At 38.8% G+C, this 17161-nt stretch overlaps 1 protein-coding gene across 1 annotated transcript in view; it reads left to right on the top strand.

Annotated features, from left to right (window-relative positions):
• The window catches only part of iqgap1 (IQ motif containing GTPase activating protein 1), a 62319-nt gene that overhangs the window by 26711 nt on the left and 18447 nt on the right, over nt 1-17161 (top strand). The window contains exons 3-15 of the mRNA XM_038308484.1: nt 1144-1300; nt 2494-2571; nt 2815-2891; nt 4168-4235; nt 4684-4797; nt 5939-6117; nt 8798-8885; nt 9626-9783; nt 9857-9941; nt 10019-10182; nt 12337-12497; nt 12582-12706; nt 12931-13094. Of these exons, the coding sequence (XP_038164412.1) occupies nt 1144-1300; nt 2494-2571; nt 2815-2891; nt 4168-4235; nt 4684-4797; nt 5939-6117; nt 8798-8885; nt 9626-9783; nt 9857-9941; nt 10019-10182; nt 12337-12497; nt 12582-12706; nt 12931-13094 (1618 nt within the window). The remainder of the gene's footprint in view (nt 1-1143; nt 1301-2493; nt 2572-2814; nt 2892-4167; nt 4236-4683; nt 4798-5938; nt 6118-8797; nt 8886-9625; nt 9784-9856; nt 9942-10018; nt 10183-12336; nt 12498-12581; nt 12707-12930; nt 13095-17161) is intronic.

Here is a 17161-nt window from a genome sequence, read left to right as displayed (position 1 = left end):
TTTTGCATCTTGCACAGACAAGTACCTACATACTCCTCCTTTCCTGTATTTCATCAGGCATTACTCGGACCCACTAGGCTACACAAACCCTCTTAAAACCTCCGATGTCAAGGACCGGTCACCTAAAAACATCTTTTTGTGGTTTAACTATCAGCATCCCTCAGCTCATTATTAAGGCTTTAATAAGGATGGGCTGGTGATGGGCTCATATTTTTACATAGAGGGAGTTGAACTATAAGAATACAAACAAAAGGTGAGAGTACTTGTACTAAAATGTATTAAATCTGAGTTCCAAACCATATTTTTGAGGTAGATCAAATAATATTTAGAAGTCATCAAGATTTCTGAATGTGAGAGCAGAATTTTTAAGTGAAGAACTGCAACATGCAGGATCTAAAATAAGGAATCTTGCTCCTAATGCCATAGCTGTCCTAATTTGGAAGCTAGACTCTTCTATGGGATGACTATAAAGGTTCCGGGCCAAGTAACCACCTTCACTCTGGATCACAGAAGCAAGTTAAACTAAGTGGTTTTATTGAATCTGACATGATCAGTGCTGCTGGCTTTTAAATCTAGTCTTCAAGGCCTCTCCCCCGCTATCGCTCAGTGTGTCTCCTCTGTGGCCTGGAGCTGACCCAGCCTCTCAGCAGGAATGCAGCTTCAAATAATGATCTAAGAGAAATGCAATGTCATACCCCAAGAATGCTGGCATCTCTGAGTGCTATATACAACAATGTCCTGACATCATGAATGCAAGAAATGTACCACTCCACACCTGAGCTTTAATAAATAGTTAGAACTTTGCTAGTAGGGTTCTTGGTTTTTGTTGGGTTGGAAAGGATGGATATAGTGCCTCAATATTAAATGGCAATGAATCCTGACATCTGTGAAGGAGATTTCTGTACAAAATGTTTTATGATTCTAAAATATAGGTCTTTAATTTCATTATATTAAACCTCAAAATCCCCAGGTTGAATTTTAAGGACATCACTTCCTAAGTCTCATGATGTTTTACTAACTCCATGTTGCAATTTCCTGCACCGTCTTTGGTGTCCTAATGCAATTCCTCTTTTGTTAGAAAAATATATATTTGATTTGTGGCATTTTTAAATTTAACACTTATTTTTTCTGCTCTCCATGCAGATGGATAGAGGCCTGTCTGGACGAGGAGTTGCCCCCAACAACGGAGCTGGAAGAGGGGTTGAGAAATGGAGTCTATCTGGCCAAACTGGGCAACTTCTTTGCTCCACAGACGGTTTCCCTAAAGAAGATCTACGACCGTGAGCAGACACGGTACAAGGTGAGATTTGAGGATTTCCATGCTTTAGACCTCCAGTCCATTGCTGCATAGAGGAATACGTAACTGCAAATGTAAAGATTTAAATACAGTGGGGGTGTGAGGGGGGTCATTCCAAAGCTATGGGTGTGTCCCATATCAGGGGCTGCATCTTTCGTAGAACCTCCTCAACCCTGACCAGGTTCTTCAAAAACAATGAAGCTGTGGAGGTGATCAGCTAACCCAGCCCTAACCTCAAAGTAACTTGGGTCACCCGCCAACATAAATCTGCACTCTCACACAATACTTTAATATTTGCCTTTATGATGGGGAAGTATTCAATTACCAGTAATAACACTCAGAGTCCCTGTGTCTCTTTATTGTGTCACAACTATGAAGAATATAATTGATTTTACACTTGATGTAATTTTACTGTTATTTCTTGTCAAGAAGGGGCCTATATGTATCTAAAATTAGAAGTTGAAACTAATTTAGGGAAGCATAGCTGAAATATACTTATTGAATTTTCATATTATGCCCCTAGCAAAAATATCCTGATTGATCAAATCGGAAAGCTTTCACACTCGTAAGCTATACATAGGATTCTAGCATTCTGAAAAAGTAAATGAAATAAGTTCTCCTTTTTTTTTATCTCTTTCTGATTGCACATATTCGCAGAAATTATGGTTTATTTTATTCTCAAAAATATTTTTTTGTTTTTTATTTATGACGACAAGTATAAGCTATAAATGGCATACATCAGCTTTACTTATCTGTATTTTATTTGCACACACTTAAATGCAGACACTAGACTGACTGTTCTGGAATTCATGCAACTTTTCCTCAGAAGCTGCAAATTCTTCCTGCAATATGATTTTGTCGAAGATTATTTATTATTAGGGATAAAATGGAAAAGAGGAAATTATGTTTAAGCATCCCCCAATGAATGCAGTAGGGTTAAACTGTGGCGTCGCTGCATCATGCTGAGGGCATGCAAACAAACTTTCTCAAATTAAATCCCACTAAAAGACACAGACATCTGTGGGGGTGCAATGTGATAAAATGTGGAAAAGGCCTTTTGCCAGGCATGAGTGAGCCAAGCTTTTTGGCAGTATAAGATCTCAATTCACAATTTACATTGCCAACATGGAACATTAGCTTTTCCAAAGATGTACATTTTTTGTCTTCCATTCTTATGTTCTGCTTTTCTCCTACAGGCAACGGGTCTCCATTTCAGACACACAGACAATGTCATCCAGTGGCTCAACGCCATGGCAGAAAAGGGACTACCAAAGGTGAGGACATTTGCACGCATACTGATTAACTGACAGTTGCCAGTGAGCAGCATAAATGTAAAAAGGTTTTATAAGTTGGCAAATTAATCATCTGTTTTGGACTTCGGCAGCTACGCTGAGTTGTGCCACAGGGTGTGTAAATGCACATTAGCATTGTGTAATTCCCTGTCTGAGCTCATATTCTGCACACATGCTCCAACATGATGCTGATCGTTTTCTCCTCTCTGTTCACTACTGTTTCAGATCTTCTACCCTGAAACCACAGACATTTATGACCGAAAAAACATGCCACGGTGCATCTACTGTATACACGCTCTCAGGTTGGTTCTGACGACTTCTCTTAGATCTATTTCTTTGCTAAGGGTCGTGTAGCCTGTCCGAGGTTTACAAGACATTGAAGTCAAACATTGACTGCTGGTTGGATTTTCTTCCTCCTTTGTTTCGGCATGCTAAAAGAGGGTTGAGAAAAACAAAGGGATATTTGTTCACAAAAATTAAAGTTTTTCATTTGCTTGATCTTTGACTTTGACCTAAAAACTGAATATGTGTTCATGAGGTATACAATGCATTGCTTGAGAAAAATGGCAATGAAGGACAAGAGGTATGGATAAGATAAGTTATAAAGACATCAAGATAAGATGTTTAGAGAGTGGAACATATTTATGAGCAACTAAGTACCCCCCAAGGTTAAAGCCACCCATAATTATGTTAAAATAATATTGTTCTCTTTGTCAGTCTTTTTTCTTCAGTTTTTGCACAGATCTCTCTAGATCTTTAAAAAAGGTTAAAGTCCTAACTTTTGGTGGATCAATGGAAAACAGCCTTTTCTTATTTTTTTTTTTGTAGATTAGCTGCTGTGTCTGCGATCCACCACTCTGCTAGATAGTTGGTTGTTGGATAGCAGAGCTCCAGTAGTTCCATACCTCTAAAACTAACCATATATGTTTAGTTTTTTCCATTTGTCTTTTAATAAATATTAGGTATTTAAATATTGACTAAAGTCATGTCATGTTTTGTTTTTTTCCATTTTTTAGAGAAAATAAAAAGCTGGATTATGTTTAAATGTATGGGATGCATACGGCACGGGTCAGTCTTGCTAACCTAATCTTGGCATGACTGATCGTGGTCTTGATTAACAGAACAACCAATAGCAACAGTAGGTTGTTTGTTAATGCTAACATTTTTCTGCCTTACAATAGAGTTAAAATACTTCTCTGGAGCAACAAACTGGTGAAGCACCTGCTTTTATACAGATGGTCACACAGTATGATGTAAAATACGCTTTAGTCGGCTGCTGCTTCCTTTTGTTAAGCCTATCAAAGCAGCAAGGGTGGACCTACATATCCGCACTATCACTACAAACAAGGACAGTTTGCCATTTATTATATTATTTCTTAAATTAAGGTTATATTTAAATAACTTACATTTGGTAAAGACTAGATCTGTTTTTCCGATGTCCTCATGAATGCAACTGTGGAATAGTGAGGATGTATTTTTTCTAACTTGACTGCAGTTCCTGTATTGCCGTTTGTTGTTGTATAGCACTGACCTCATACTGTTTTTTTCTTCATTTTTTTTTTTTTACCATTTTAACAGTCTCTACTTGTTCAAGTTGGGTTTGGCCCCACAGATCCAGGATCTTTATGGAAAAGTAGATTTCACTGGTAAGTGGATGAGCTTAAGCAGAAGTCTTGGCCCCTATTTTTATTTTTTTTAAACTTTTTATTACATTAATATTTATTCTAAAACACTGAGCATCAAAAATGTTGCTTTATTCAGTTTTTAAACTCTGCTGTTGTTATCCACACCATAAAACCCGGGGATTGAGGAACATGGCAGACTATGGCCAGAAGGAGCAGCTGGAAATGTGAAAGTAATTAGTAACAGTGAGAGCTTTTCCTGTCTGTGGAGTTCCCACTCAGCTGCATGTCCCAGAGCCAGCCTCAGGAATCTAATTGTCAAACATAAGCCAGGAACAGTTCGTCCTTGCAGTCCCCCACTTGTCCATCCCCCTTCTCCCCAAAAAACCCACTACCCGTTTTTTCCAACCCTCTTTTTTTTCCCAATGCAATCCCTGAATGTGTTTCCTCCACTCTGTCCCATCTTTTACAGAGGAGGAAATCAACAACATGAAGAGCGAGCTGGAGAAGTATGGAATCCAGATGCCCGCCTTCAGCAAGATTGGAGGGATCCTGGCCAATGAGCTCTCAGTGGATGAAGCCGCATGTGAGAAGAGATCAGATATCAATAGAGGGAGGGTCTTATAACTTTAGAGTTAGTGCATCCTGATCCCAAAAGGATTTTATAGTGAATACAAATAAGCTTTTAGCAGAGATTGAGTATTTATCACTTCTGAAGTCCCAGAAAAAAGATAATTTTTGCCATTTGACCTCAAAAAGGCTGAGGATATTACATTTCTAAATAATCTATAAATATAATAAAAGAATGAATGGAAAGTAAACAGTAACTAAGTCACATTTTATAAATAACCTAAACATTTATTTTCTAATTCTAACATAAAACTACAAATAGAATGACCTGAGAAATATATTTAAGATTGCATTGCATTAGTTAGAGATTATACAGTATTAACAATTTCTAGTCTTCAATTTATAAAGCTCTTACCTGCCAATTAATATTAGAAATGTTGCTCCCTTTTGTTGTTTTCTTATTCTTTATAAATTGTGAGGGTTATCCATGAAAACCAATTTATTTCTTACATAAAATGGAACAAATATCCAAGCATACACCCACAGATATATAGAGCTTTTTGTCTCTAGATTAATAAAAATCAACAAAAACTATTAACACACTCCAAATTATTCCAGTAAAACAACTGAGAGACAACAGCAAATACCACACAGACTTCTTTAACAAGTTTTTAGTGTTTAGATGTTTTTTTATTTGCAATATATCACTAAATATTAAAATTCTTTCTCCAACAATTATTTAAAAAAAACATAGGAGTTTGAAAAGAATGCTAAACTACTTTTTGGTTTGTTTCTGCAGAAAATTAGAGCATACCCCTTGTATTTCTATAATTTCTGTTCATTTTCACAATGTTGATTCAAATATTTTTTTACAGCACCACTGCTGCAGCACTGTATGAAAAAATTAAATAAAAAAAGAGCAACATCTGATTTAGGAGCAAATGGAAAATAATAACAGTTCATGTGTTAATCCAGTTGGGGTTAAGTGTTGATTAGCTGGAGTCGATGCAGCTGGTGGCTTTGTTCTCTGTTGGTTATCTGTGTGTATTAAGCATCAAGATGACAGACACCTTAAATTTCCACAATTCATTCCCACTTTATAGATTATCTAAAATTTTAAATAAAATTTTGATAGTAGACCTCTCTTCAATCATCAGTACACGCTGCAGTGATCGCCATCAATGATGCCATCGACCATGGCGTTCCAGAGGGCACCCTGGCTGCCATGCAGAACCCCAACGCCATGCTTCTCAACCTGGATCCGAACTCGGCACAGGTGTATCACGATACACTGTACCGAGCAAAGGGGGAGAAGGTGGCGAGCTCTAGAAAACGGGTAAGAATCTCCAGAAGTTATAAAATAGACACGGCATCATATATAATGTGAACACAGTTTTTGGACAAAGTGATTGTGATTTATTCCAACACACTATAACACTAAGTTCTATATGGTGAGCTTACGTCATATCCCATGTAACAAAATTGCGCACATTTTTCAATAGTTTTAACACATGACTACCTTTGTGCAAAACATTTATGCAAAAAAAGTGATACTCAAAATGTTTTTGTGCAAACAAACATGTATGATCGTAACTGAAATATTACATGGGATCATAGCAATCTATTTGGATTAAGACTTAGACAGACTTTATTTGTCATTTTTTACACAGAAGGGTATACAGGTGCTGGTCATAAAATTAGAATATCATGAAAAAGTAGATTGATTTCAGTAATTCCATTTAAAAAGTGAAACTTGTATATTATATTCATACATTACATACAAACTCATATATTTCAGATGTTTATTTTGTTTAATTTTGATGATTACAAATGACAACAAATGAAAATCTCAAATTCATCATATCAGAAAATTAGAATATTGTGAAAAGGTTCAAAATTGATGGCCCCTGGTGCCACACTCTAATCAGCTAATTAACTCAAACCACCTGCAAAAGCCTTTAAATGGTCTTTCAGTCTAGTTCTATAGGCTACACAATCATGGGGAAGACTGCTGACTTGACAGTTGTCCAAAAGACGACCATCGACACCTTGCACAAGGAGGGCAAGACACAAAAGGTCATCGCTAAAGAGGCTGGCTGTTCACAGAGCTCAGTGTCCAAGCACATTAATAGAGAGGCGAAGGGAAGGAAAAGATGTGGTCGAAAAAAGTGTACAAGCAAGAGAGATAACCGCACCCTGGAGAGGATTGTGAAACAAAACCCATTCAAAAATGTGGGGGAGATTCACAAAGAGTGGACTGCAGCTGGAGTGAGTGCTTCAAGAACCACCACACACAGACGTATGAAAGACATGGGTTTCTGCTGTCGCATTCCTTGTGTCAAGCCACTCTTGAACCACAGACAGCGTCAGAAGCGTCTTGCCTGGGCTAAAGAGAAACAGGACTGGACTGCTGGTGAGTGGTCCAAAGTCATGTTCTCTGATGAAAGTAAATTTTGCATTTTCTTTGGAAATCAAGGTCCCAGAGTCTGGAGGAAAAGAAGAGAGGCACTTCATCCACGTTGCTTGAAGTCCAGTGTAAAGTTTCCACAGTCAGTGATGGTTTGGGGTGCCATGTCATCTGCTGGTGTTGGTCCATTGTGTTTTCTGAGGTCCAGGGTCAACGCAGCCACATACCAGGAAGTTTTAGAGCACTTCATGCTTCCTGCAGCTGACCAACTTTTTGGAGATGCAGATTTCATTTTCCAACAGGACTTGGCACCTGCACACAGTGCCAAAGCTACCAGTACCTGGTTGAAGGACCATGGTATCCCTGTTCTTAATTGGCCAGCAAACTCTCCTGACCTTAACCCCATAGAAAATCTATGGGGTATTGTGAAGAAGAAGATGCAATACACCAGACCCAACAATTCAGAATAGCTAAAAGCCACTATTAGAGCAACCTGAGCTATCATAACACCTGAGCAGTGCCACAGACTGATCGACTCCATGCCACGCCGCATTGCTGCAGTAATACAGGCCAAAGGAGGCCCAACTAAATACTGAGTGCTGTACATGCTCATACTTTTCATGTTCATACTTTTCAGTTGGCCAACATTTCTATAAATCCTTTGTTTTTATTGGTCTTCAGTAATATTCTAATTTTCTGATATGATGAATTTGAGATTTTCATTTGTTGTCATTTGTAATCATCAAAATTAAACAAAATAAACATCTGAAATATATGAGTTTGTATGTAATGTATGAATATAATATACAAGTTTCACTTTTTAAATGGAATTACTGAAATCAATCTACTTTTTCATGATATTCTAATTTTATGACCAGCACCTGTACAAAAAGAAATTTCGTTCAGTACAGCTCTGTTTTTTTTTTATTCTTCACAGTTTGTTAAAAACTTCAAAATTTATGCTGAATCAGTATAATCTATTATGATAACCTTATAACTTGTTTTTTTATTTTGCCTTTGTACTCCGGGTCAGCTATAATTTAGATAATCAAGTTAGCTTTTTAAATCCTGAAAAAAAAAATGGAGCCTGTTATTTTGATTAATTCAATTTTGCTAATTTATGTAATTTCCATTAAAAAATACTTTAGGCATAGGTGTAACTTTGTTTTGTAATCTTCTAATGTCTTTTTAACATTGATCATTTGATTTAAAAGTTTCTATAACTTTTTGTTAATAACTGAAGCACAATAAATCAGCTGAAACCATGTTACAGTGGCACACTGCTGTAGAAGTAAATTTAAATACAGAAAGTTTTGCAAAATAAAATGTGTCAAGATATGGGGCTCAAGTTCTATAAATTTTCTTTAACACTAATCCAGAGTAGCTCCTTGTTTTATTCTACGCTCTTTCTGTCTGTCTGTGTTCTCCTATGAGGTTTCATGCTTCTGTTCTCGAAACTCAGAGCTGAAAGCAGTATTGAAAGAGCTCTTTGCAATAATTGGCTGCCAGTGAAGGGATAATGCTTTATCTAATCAAGTAGACCAAGATAACCTCATAAAAATGATAACTCTTCTCGTTCTGTAATAATATGCTGATGTTTGTTTTGAAGCAACTGGAAAATGCTGATGCAGAGCGAGATATCTATGACGAGCTTCTCACTCAGGCTGAAATCCAGGGTAACATCAACACGGTCAATGGTAAGTTCTACCAACACACTTTACAAAAGCTTCAAAATGTTTTGGAGATTTTACTTTATGTTACAGCGCAACAGAATGCAGCGCACTATTGTGAAGTGGGGGAAAATTGTTGAAGCCTCCTTTACTTTGATGTACCATTTAAAAAAAATAAAAAAAATTTGTTTAAATTCTGATTAATTTAATCTGTGCACGAATTCAGCTCATTTATGAAGGTGTGTTTGAGAACATTAAAGGCATCAACAGCATTACATATACCAAAGAAAAAAGCATACAGGTCAGAGAGATGATTAAACGGGGTTAGGTTATAAAATGACTCCAAGCTTTGCAGCCTAATCACATCATCTCCATTCTTAAGCATGGTGGTGGCAAAAGACATATCTTAGGACAAGGTTCCCCTTCCATCCTGCCATGGCTAAGTGACACTATTCATACCTGTTTATACAGATGAAAATCTGTTGTAAGATTTGAAAACTGCTCTTCAGATTCTCTCCGTCCAGTTGAACTGGGCTTGAACTTTTTACTTGCAGGATAAGGTAAAAATCTGTCCGCAGGTGTTCAAAGCTTACTTGTACTTTTTAATGTGATGCACCTCACAATTAGTTGCTACTATTTGTTGTCACATCAAATGTTTTTAAAAGTTAAAGAGGTATGAAAACATTTGCCAGCTCCTGTGTTTTCAGGTTAGTAAATATGCCGTTTTTGTGAAATGCATTGGTGAAAAATGTATCTTTCTTCAACAGTGAGCAATGCTCTAAGGGCAGCTGAGGATGCTCTGATCAGTGGAGATGAAGACAAGTTGTATGAGGCTCTGAAGGCCATGGGCGTCCAGAACTTGCAGCCTCAGAACAAAGGCTGGTACCTCAAGCAGCTGCAGGCCGAGAGGGAGAACAAGGAGCAGGTAGGGTCCAAGAAATGCAAAGATTGTCATAGATCACATTTTCAAGTTGGTCATCATAACTTCTCCATGCTAGGCGTCTCCTGGAGAAGCGCTGACAAAGGATGAGCTGCAGAGCGGGGTGGATGTGGCAAATGAGATTGCAGCAGGATACCAGAAGAGTAAGCTTCACACAAGGGATATAGTCCCTATCTTTGTCTGTTCCTGTCATCAGGCTTAATTTCCTCTCTCTGTGTAGTGTTGAAAGCAGTGGAGTGCATCAATGCTGCCATCAGAGAAGGCGTGCCAGAGAAGACCGTGGAGGAACTGATGAACCCTGACGCTCAGCTGCCTGAGGTTTACCCCAGTGCTGCAGATCTCTACCAGAAGGAGCTTTCATGTCTGCAGCAGCAAAGTGCAGAGGTGACTGCACACACCTACAGTACTAAAGGGAGTCAAGCCGTGGCTTCTGAGGCTGAATTACAGGAGCAGCGGAGCATATTATTTAAAAACTGCTGACCTCATCACACATCAGAACCACACTGAATGTTTCACAGTTTCTACACCTTATTACATACAGTACAGACCAAAAGTTTGGACACACCTTCTCATTCAAAGAGTTTTTTTTTTTTTTTCATGACTATGAAAATTGAAGATTCACACTGAAGGCATCAAAACTATGAATGAACACATGTGAAATTATATACTTAACAAAAAAGTGTGAAACAACTGAAAATATGTCTTATATTCTAGGTTCTTCAGTGTAGCCACCTTTTGCTTTGATTTATGATTCGCACACTCTTGGCATTTTCTTGATTAGCCTCAAGAGGTAGTCACCTGAAATGGTCTTGAAGGAGTTCCCAGAGATGCTTATCACTTGTTGGCCCTTTTGCCTTCACTCTGCGGTCCAGCTCACCCAAAACCATCTCGATTGGGTTCAGGTCTGGTGATTGTGGAGGCCAGGTCATCTGTCGCAGCATCTATCACTCTCCTTCTTGGTCAAATAGCCCTTACACAGCCTGGAGGTGTGTTTGGGGTCATTGTCCTGTTGAAAAATAAATTATGGTCCAACTAAACGCATACCGGATGGAATAGCATGCCGCTGCAAGTTGCTGTGGTAGCCATGCTGGTTCAGTATTGCTTCAATTTTGAATAAATCCCCAACAGTGTTAAAAGCAAAGCACCCCCACACCATCACACCTCCTCCTCCATGCTTCACTGTGGGAAACAGGCATGTAGAGTCCGTCCGTTCCCCTTTTCTTCGTCGCACAAAGACACGATGGTTGGAACCAAAGATCTCAAATTTGGACTCATCAGACCAAAGCACAGATTTTCACTGGTCTAACGTCCATTCCTTGTGTTCTTTAGCCCAAGCAACTCTCCTGCTTGTTGCCTGTCTTTAGCAGTGGATTCCTAACAACTATTCACAGTCTCCTCTTAACAGTTGTTCTAGAGATGTGTCTGTTGCTAGAACTCTGTGTGGCATTGACCTGATCTCTAATCGGATCTGCTGTTACCTTGCCATTTCTTAGGCTGGTGACTCAGATGAACTTATCCTCTGCAGCAGAGGTGACTCTTGGTCTTTCTTTCTTGGGAGTGATCCTCATGTGAGTCAGTTTCTTTGTAGCGCTTGATAGTTTTTGCAACTGCACTTGGGGACACTTTCAAAGTTTTGCCAATTTTTCAGACTGACTGACCTTAATTTCTTAAAGTAATGATGGCCACCCGTTTTTCTTTACTTAGCTGTTTTTTTCTTGCCAAAATACAAAGTCTATTCAGTAGGACTATCAGCTGTGTATGCACCTGACTTCTGCACAACACAACTGATGGTCCAAACCCCATTTATAAGGCAAGAAATCCCACTTATTAAACCTGACAGGGGACACCTGTGAAGTGAAAACTATTTCAGGTGACTATCTCTCGAAGTCCTCAAGAGAATGCAAAGAGTGTGCAAAGCAGTAATCAAAGCAAAAGGTGGCTACTTTGAAGATGATAGAAAATAAGACATTTTCAGTTGTTTCACACTTTTTTGTTAAGTATGCAGTTCCACATGTGTTAATTCATAGTTTTGATGCTTTCAGTGTGAATCTACATTTTTTATACTCATGAAAATAAAGAAAACTCTTTTAATGGGAAGGTGTGTCCAAGCTTTTGGTCTGTACTGTAACTTGTGCTGATGTTGTCCAGCACAACTTAGTTCTTCATATTTGTCTTTAGTAGATATTTTTGACTTTCATCCATTTATCTCTGTTAATCCATTTATTGATTTTTCCACAATTACACTTTTTCATCCATGCATTTTCCTTCTATTTTTGAGGATTTTGCCCAACCATCCATTAGTTTGTGCATCCATACCTACATTATTTTGTCCAATCTACTAATCATCCATCCATCCTTGATTAAGTACAATCTAAACATGGAAACGTTTTCATATCCACTATGTTTGGACATGAACAGAGTATATGAACACTAAGTTTCTTTGGAAGCAGCTTAAAATGTAAATATTTTCACCATTGAACTCATCCGTCTGAGAATGTTCCCTGAATTTTGAGACACTTGGTGACCCCTGTCCTGCAGGGCTCCCTGACTCATCCCGAGCTGCTCGTCGCCGTGGAGATGTTGTCAGCGGTGGTGTTGATGAACGAGGCGATGGACGTTGGAGACCGTGCTGCCCTGTGGAGACAGCTGGCCAGCTCTGTGACCGGACTCAGTAATGTAGAGGATGAGTATGCACAGAGGTGAGCGTGAAAGGCCAGGAGTTAGGAACATGTCTGATCAGAGGTCTACTTCCAGAGGCTTAATGCTGTTTGTCTGCTGCTCAGATACATGGATGAGCTGATGCGCCTTAGAGCAGCAGCCAAAGAGCAGGGAAGCGCATATCTGACCTGGAATGACATCCAGGCCTGCATTGACCAAGTTAACCAAGATGTGCACGAGGAGCATGAGCGTAAGAGGCAGAGTCTTATTAGCATGTAAAATCTTCTGCTAAACACTAACTGTGTTCATACACAACTTTAATGACATGTTGAATTGGTTAGCCAAACTATTTAATAACTATGAACCAAGCAAATGAGCATAAATGATTGCAACATCTTTTAATTACTTCTGCAGCTTATTTCTTACAGTAAATTATGATTGATTTCCTGCTGTGGTGATGACCCCTCTCTGCAGGAATTGCTGCCATTGGACAGATCAATGAGGCTCTGGATGAAGGAGATCCCATGAAGACCCTGGACATGCTGCAGAACCGATCAGCCAAGCTGACAGATGTGGACCCGTCCATCGCTCAGCACTACCATGATAAACTGCTGGAGGCCCGCAGGGAGAAGGCTCATGTAAGTCAGGAAGTTAGCATTCAGATAAAGCATCCTGCAGATGGTAGGAAGAGGCCAAGCTTTGAGCCAACCTTCATTCCTTTTAGAGCTTTCTCCCATCAGCCTCAAGTCCTCAAATGCCGCTCAAAATGAACTTGGTTAGCGGTTATCCAAGCTATGTGGAAAACTTTTTTATTAAAATTTTTGGTATTTGGGTGCTTTCCACTCATTCTAAGAGATTTTTCTTCAGCTACTTCAAGATTCAGATGTATGAATCATCCAGAATTGAAAAGGCCTGTAAAGACTAGGGATGAGCCTGTTTCCATGGTCACCTGCTAGTATTTTAAAAGGGGATTGAGATATTAATACCACCTATAAGACAACAAAAGATTACATAAAAAAGTTTATCCATCTGCTCTCTATGTCCATAAATCCGAAGTCAGGTTACTGAAGAAGTTATGTGGCTCCAGAAGGCAAGATCTAGCATTGTGGGCTGTGGTCACTATTTCCCTGAGCAAAAACTTCTGATTACATTGCTGGTTTGGATACTGTGCTATGAGAGAAATAGATGTACAATAAGATACTTGATCTGATGCCATTGTTAGAAGCTAAGCTTGTTTTTTTTTTTTTTTTTTTCTTGTCAATGGAATTTGTCAGCCTGCTGGATTACAATTTAAGCAAACAAAATCTGCTATTTAGCAGCTTTACTTCTTCCCTTTAAATCCTCGCAAAATAAAATCACAATCAGATAGGTTCATTGATAAATGGACCAAGTAAGGAGTTACCTTTGGATAATTGTTCAATCGAATGTCAATGGCCTGCAAACTAATAAAAAATTAAAAAAGAAGTTAAGAAAAATTTTCTCAGATTGTTCAGCACATAAAATCTGCTCCTGGCGCATTAGAAAATACAACAAAAAGAAAAAATCCAAAACTATTTATCAGTCTTTGTAAAGGTCACCACAGTAAGAGAACAATGATAAAAGCTCTCGCAAGTTTGCTATTGGCATGCAATCAAGAATGCACTGAGCTGATAAAGACAGACCTGTTTACAGTGCAGGTTGATGCTCTACAGTATGTCAGGCATCCCCAACCTCGGTCCTCAAAGCCCGCTGTCCTGCAGGTTTTAGAGGTTTCCCTGCTTTAGCACAGCTGATTATAATTGCAGTAGACCAAAAGCCAGTTATTCAGCTTTCAATTAAAATCAGCTGTGCTGGAGCTAGGAAACCTCTAAAACCTGCAGGACAACAGGCCTCGAGGACCGAGGTTGGGGTCTGCTGCTCTATGTGACTACTGGTTTGCTAAACTTTTTTTCTTTTTTTGTGGGCTAGCATTGAATGGAACCTCCTGAGCCACTCCTCATCTGCCAAAACTCTCATTTGAAATAAGCTCCTGTGGTTCTGTCTTCCAGATGATTGTCATAGTGGATAATTTAATAAGTCATCTTATATGTCCTTTATTTATGGGTTCTAATAAAATTGTGTCTGAATCTATTCTCCAACAAACCCAATTATCTAATGGCTGAGTTTTTGCATGAGCATTCAGTGATTCAGCTCTGCAGAGGACCTGGTAAAAATGCATTCATTTGACTTTGGCCTATTGAAGAAGGGATGTGGTAAAAGTTGTAGGATGGTTGCTCAGGAATGCTGAAGATCCCCCCTACCTTAGAATAAGAAACCATTTCATCCTTCTCTATCTTGGTTGCATGATTATTCCTTTATAAAGTAACAGCAAGTGGTCACTGTAATGATGTTTCTATGACTGAGGAGAAAGCTTCATTACATAAAACATAAAAACGAAATCATCCATCCTTCTTGCACGACGAAGACTTGAACATGTTTTAAATTCTACACTACATGCATTATGGCATTTCACCACCCTGCAAATATCTTTGTGCACCTTTTACCTAAAAGGCGGTTTTTGTCAGCAGCTGCAACGTCAGATTCAGTTAAATCCGGAAGGAATATTTTCTGCTCTCTGACTGTCATAACGTTACAGTGATGAGATGCTGTCTCCTAAGTAGGCTGCTGCACACAGCCTTAGCCTGACTAAAGTAGTTTAAGGGTGTATATTGGAAAACTAAAAATTTAAAAATCTCAAATTTTACTTTTAAGCTTAGCCTGAAAAGTCCGTAATTGGAAAATACAAAAAGGACTTGATATATATTTTTTCTGATTGCAGGTGAAACATGTTTTAGATGCTCTGTTGATTGTGCTGACGTATAGATCTATCTAAGAAAGGCCCAAAACAACCAGTCTGATGTGCGATTCCAAAGAGCTTTGATGTGCAATTCCAAAGAGCTTTTAGCTTAAATTTTGCAGTTGTACTTTGCTAAATACTGTACAATATTTTGTCTCTTTATAGAAAAGAAATGTCGAAGTTAAATAAAGTTTTAGAGTAATTTCCTTCTGGGCAAAAGGTTATTAATTACATTAGGACTCTTTTTTTTTTTATCATTTGCTTTTTTGTGTCTATCTAGGTGTTTTTTAGTGAGCTTTATGCAAACCGTTCATGCAAACAGTTGGGCTACAGTTACATCAGGCTTGATTTTACTGCTGCACGCATTTCAAAGTTGTCAGGGCTCTATTTCTATTTGCCTGGGAAAAGAATTTGGATGACTGCAGTGAATCTGCTGAGGCTAAGCTGGGGTAGAAATGTCTTGAGGAGCAAAAGGCATCTAAGTGGCGTTCAGTAAACCTTCACATTCCTGTTTTCTTTTTCAAATATGTTGAATGTGTTTTATTTAATTTAATATTTCAGAAATTATTCTTAATTTTTATAGGAGTAAGCTGTACAAATGTTGGTGGTTCCAGCATAAATCTTTTTGTAAGACTTGAAGAAAAGATTCTCCACTTTATACTTAAGTGCCGTTCACTTATCTGTGTATTATTGTTGCCCTTGTTTTGCATTACAGAAAATCCAACATTTATAGGTGGGGTTTCTTATTATTTTAAATGTGTTTGCCCTAGGCTGATAGACAATTGCAGATCACTCCATGTGACTCAGGAATTTAGCAGACGCTTATGTCATGGTGTTGTCAGCCCCCACCCCTCACTTCCACTTCCTGTTCCATTGGATGTGTACATTTGGCTCCACTGACTGAGATCTATGCTACTTTTTCTCTTTAGATTGAAACATTCAGCTTGTGAACCTCGACATGCACCAGACTAGAGGGCTCGGTCTCCAGAGCATCTCTTCCTGTTCTCTCGGTGACTCATTTGCCTGGGTTATCATGAGGCGATGAGTGCGGTTCCTGTGTGTAGGGTGTATGCACGGCACATTTGCGTGTGATGTCACACACACAGAAGCCTTATTTGGGCTTTTTTCTCTGTCTCAGAGAGAGAAGCAGAGGGCGAGCTGCAGATAAGCAAGCAGGTGTTTGCTGCAGCTTCACTGCAGAGCTGAAGCCATAACTAGTGAAGAGTTCAATGTGCTCTGCCCGATTCTGTTTTTAGTTTGTGTTAAAACGGAGCCTCTGCCGACTCTATTGTATAAGTAAACAGGATGAGTCATGCAGCCTTGCTAAGTAATCTTATCCTCTGGGTTTTTTCCCTTTTTGGCCTTGTTACAATTTCTGACATATGAGTGTTTTATGGGGATTGATTGTGACTAACCAACATGAATTAGTTTAATTAACAAATGAATGTAACAAAGATGTGAAGGCATACCGTAATTATTTAGTCCTCCTAAAGGAATACCTTATAGAAATGGTTGCCCCTGCAACCCCAGGGGTTTGGATGGAGAGTGCTTGTAAACATCAGTTAGCTCATGCTGATGATTTTTGGCTGCATTTCAGTCTATACTTTGACTGATCCTTTCTTGCTTATAAATATGCTTTGACTGAAACCTATATTTTTCTTTTGTTTTTCTACTAGAACTTGACACCTATCCCAGACTGAAGTCTTCTAGCAGCTCTAACAATTTTACTAAGAGGGTTGTCCTTCACCGCCTGAGGTGAAGCAACTGGTCAGCACAGCATGATGCTCCCACTACCGTATTTCAGTGGGATGATGTGGCCAAGGCATTAGTTTTCCATCACCTATATTGGCTAAGAGGGGGAATTTAATATTGTTCCCTAACAAACCTCTG

The sequence above is a fragment of the Cyprinodon tularosa genome, unplaced genomic scaffold (assembly GCF_016077235.1).
Source record: "Cyprinodon tularosa strain WSP-4 unplaced genomic scaffold, ASM1607723v1 ctg638, whole genome shotgun sequence".
Lineage (NCBI taxonomy): Eukaryota > Metazoa > Chordata > Actinopteri > Cyprinodontiformes > Cyprinodontidae > Cyprinodon > Cyprinodon tularosa.
Note: the sequence above shows the minus strand (reverse complement) of the source record. Positions and strands in the feature narration are given on the sequence as shown.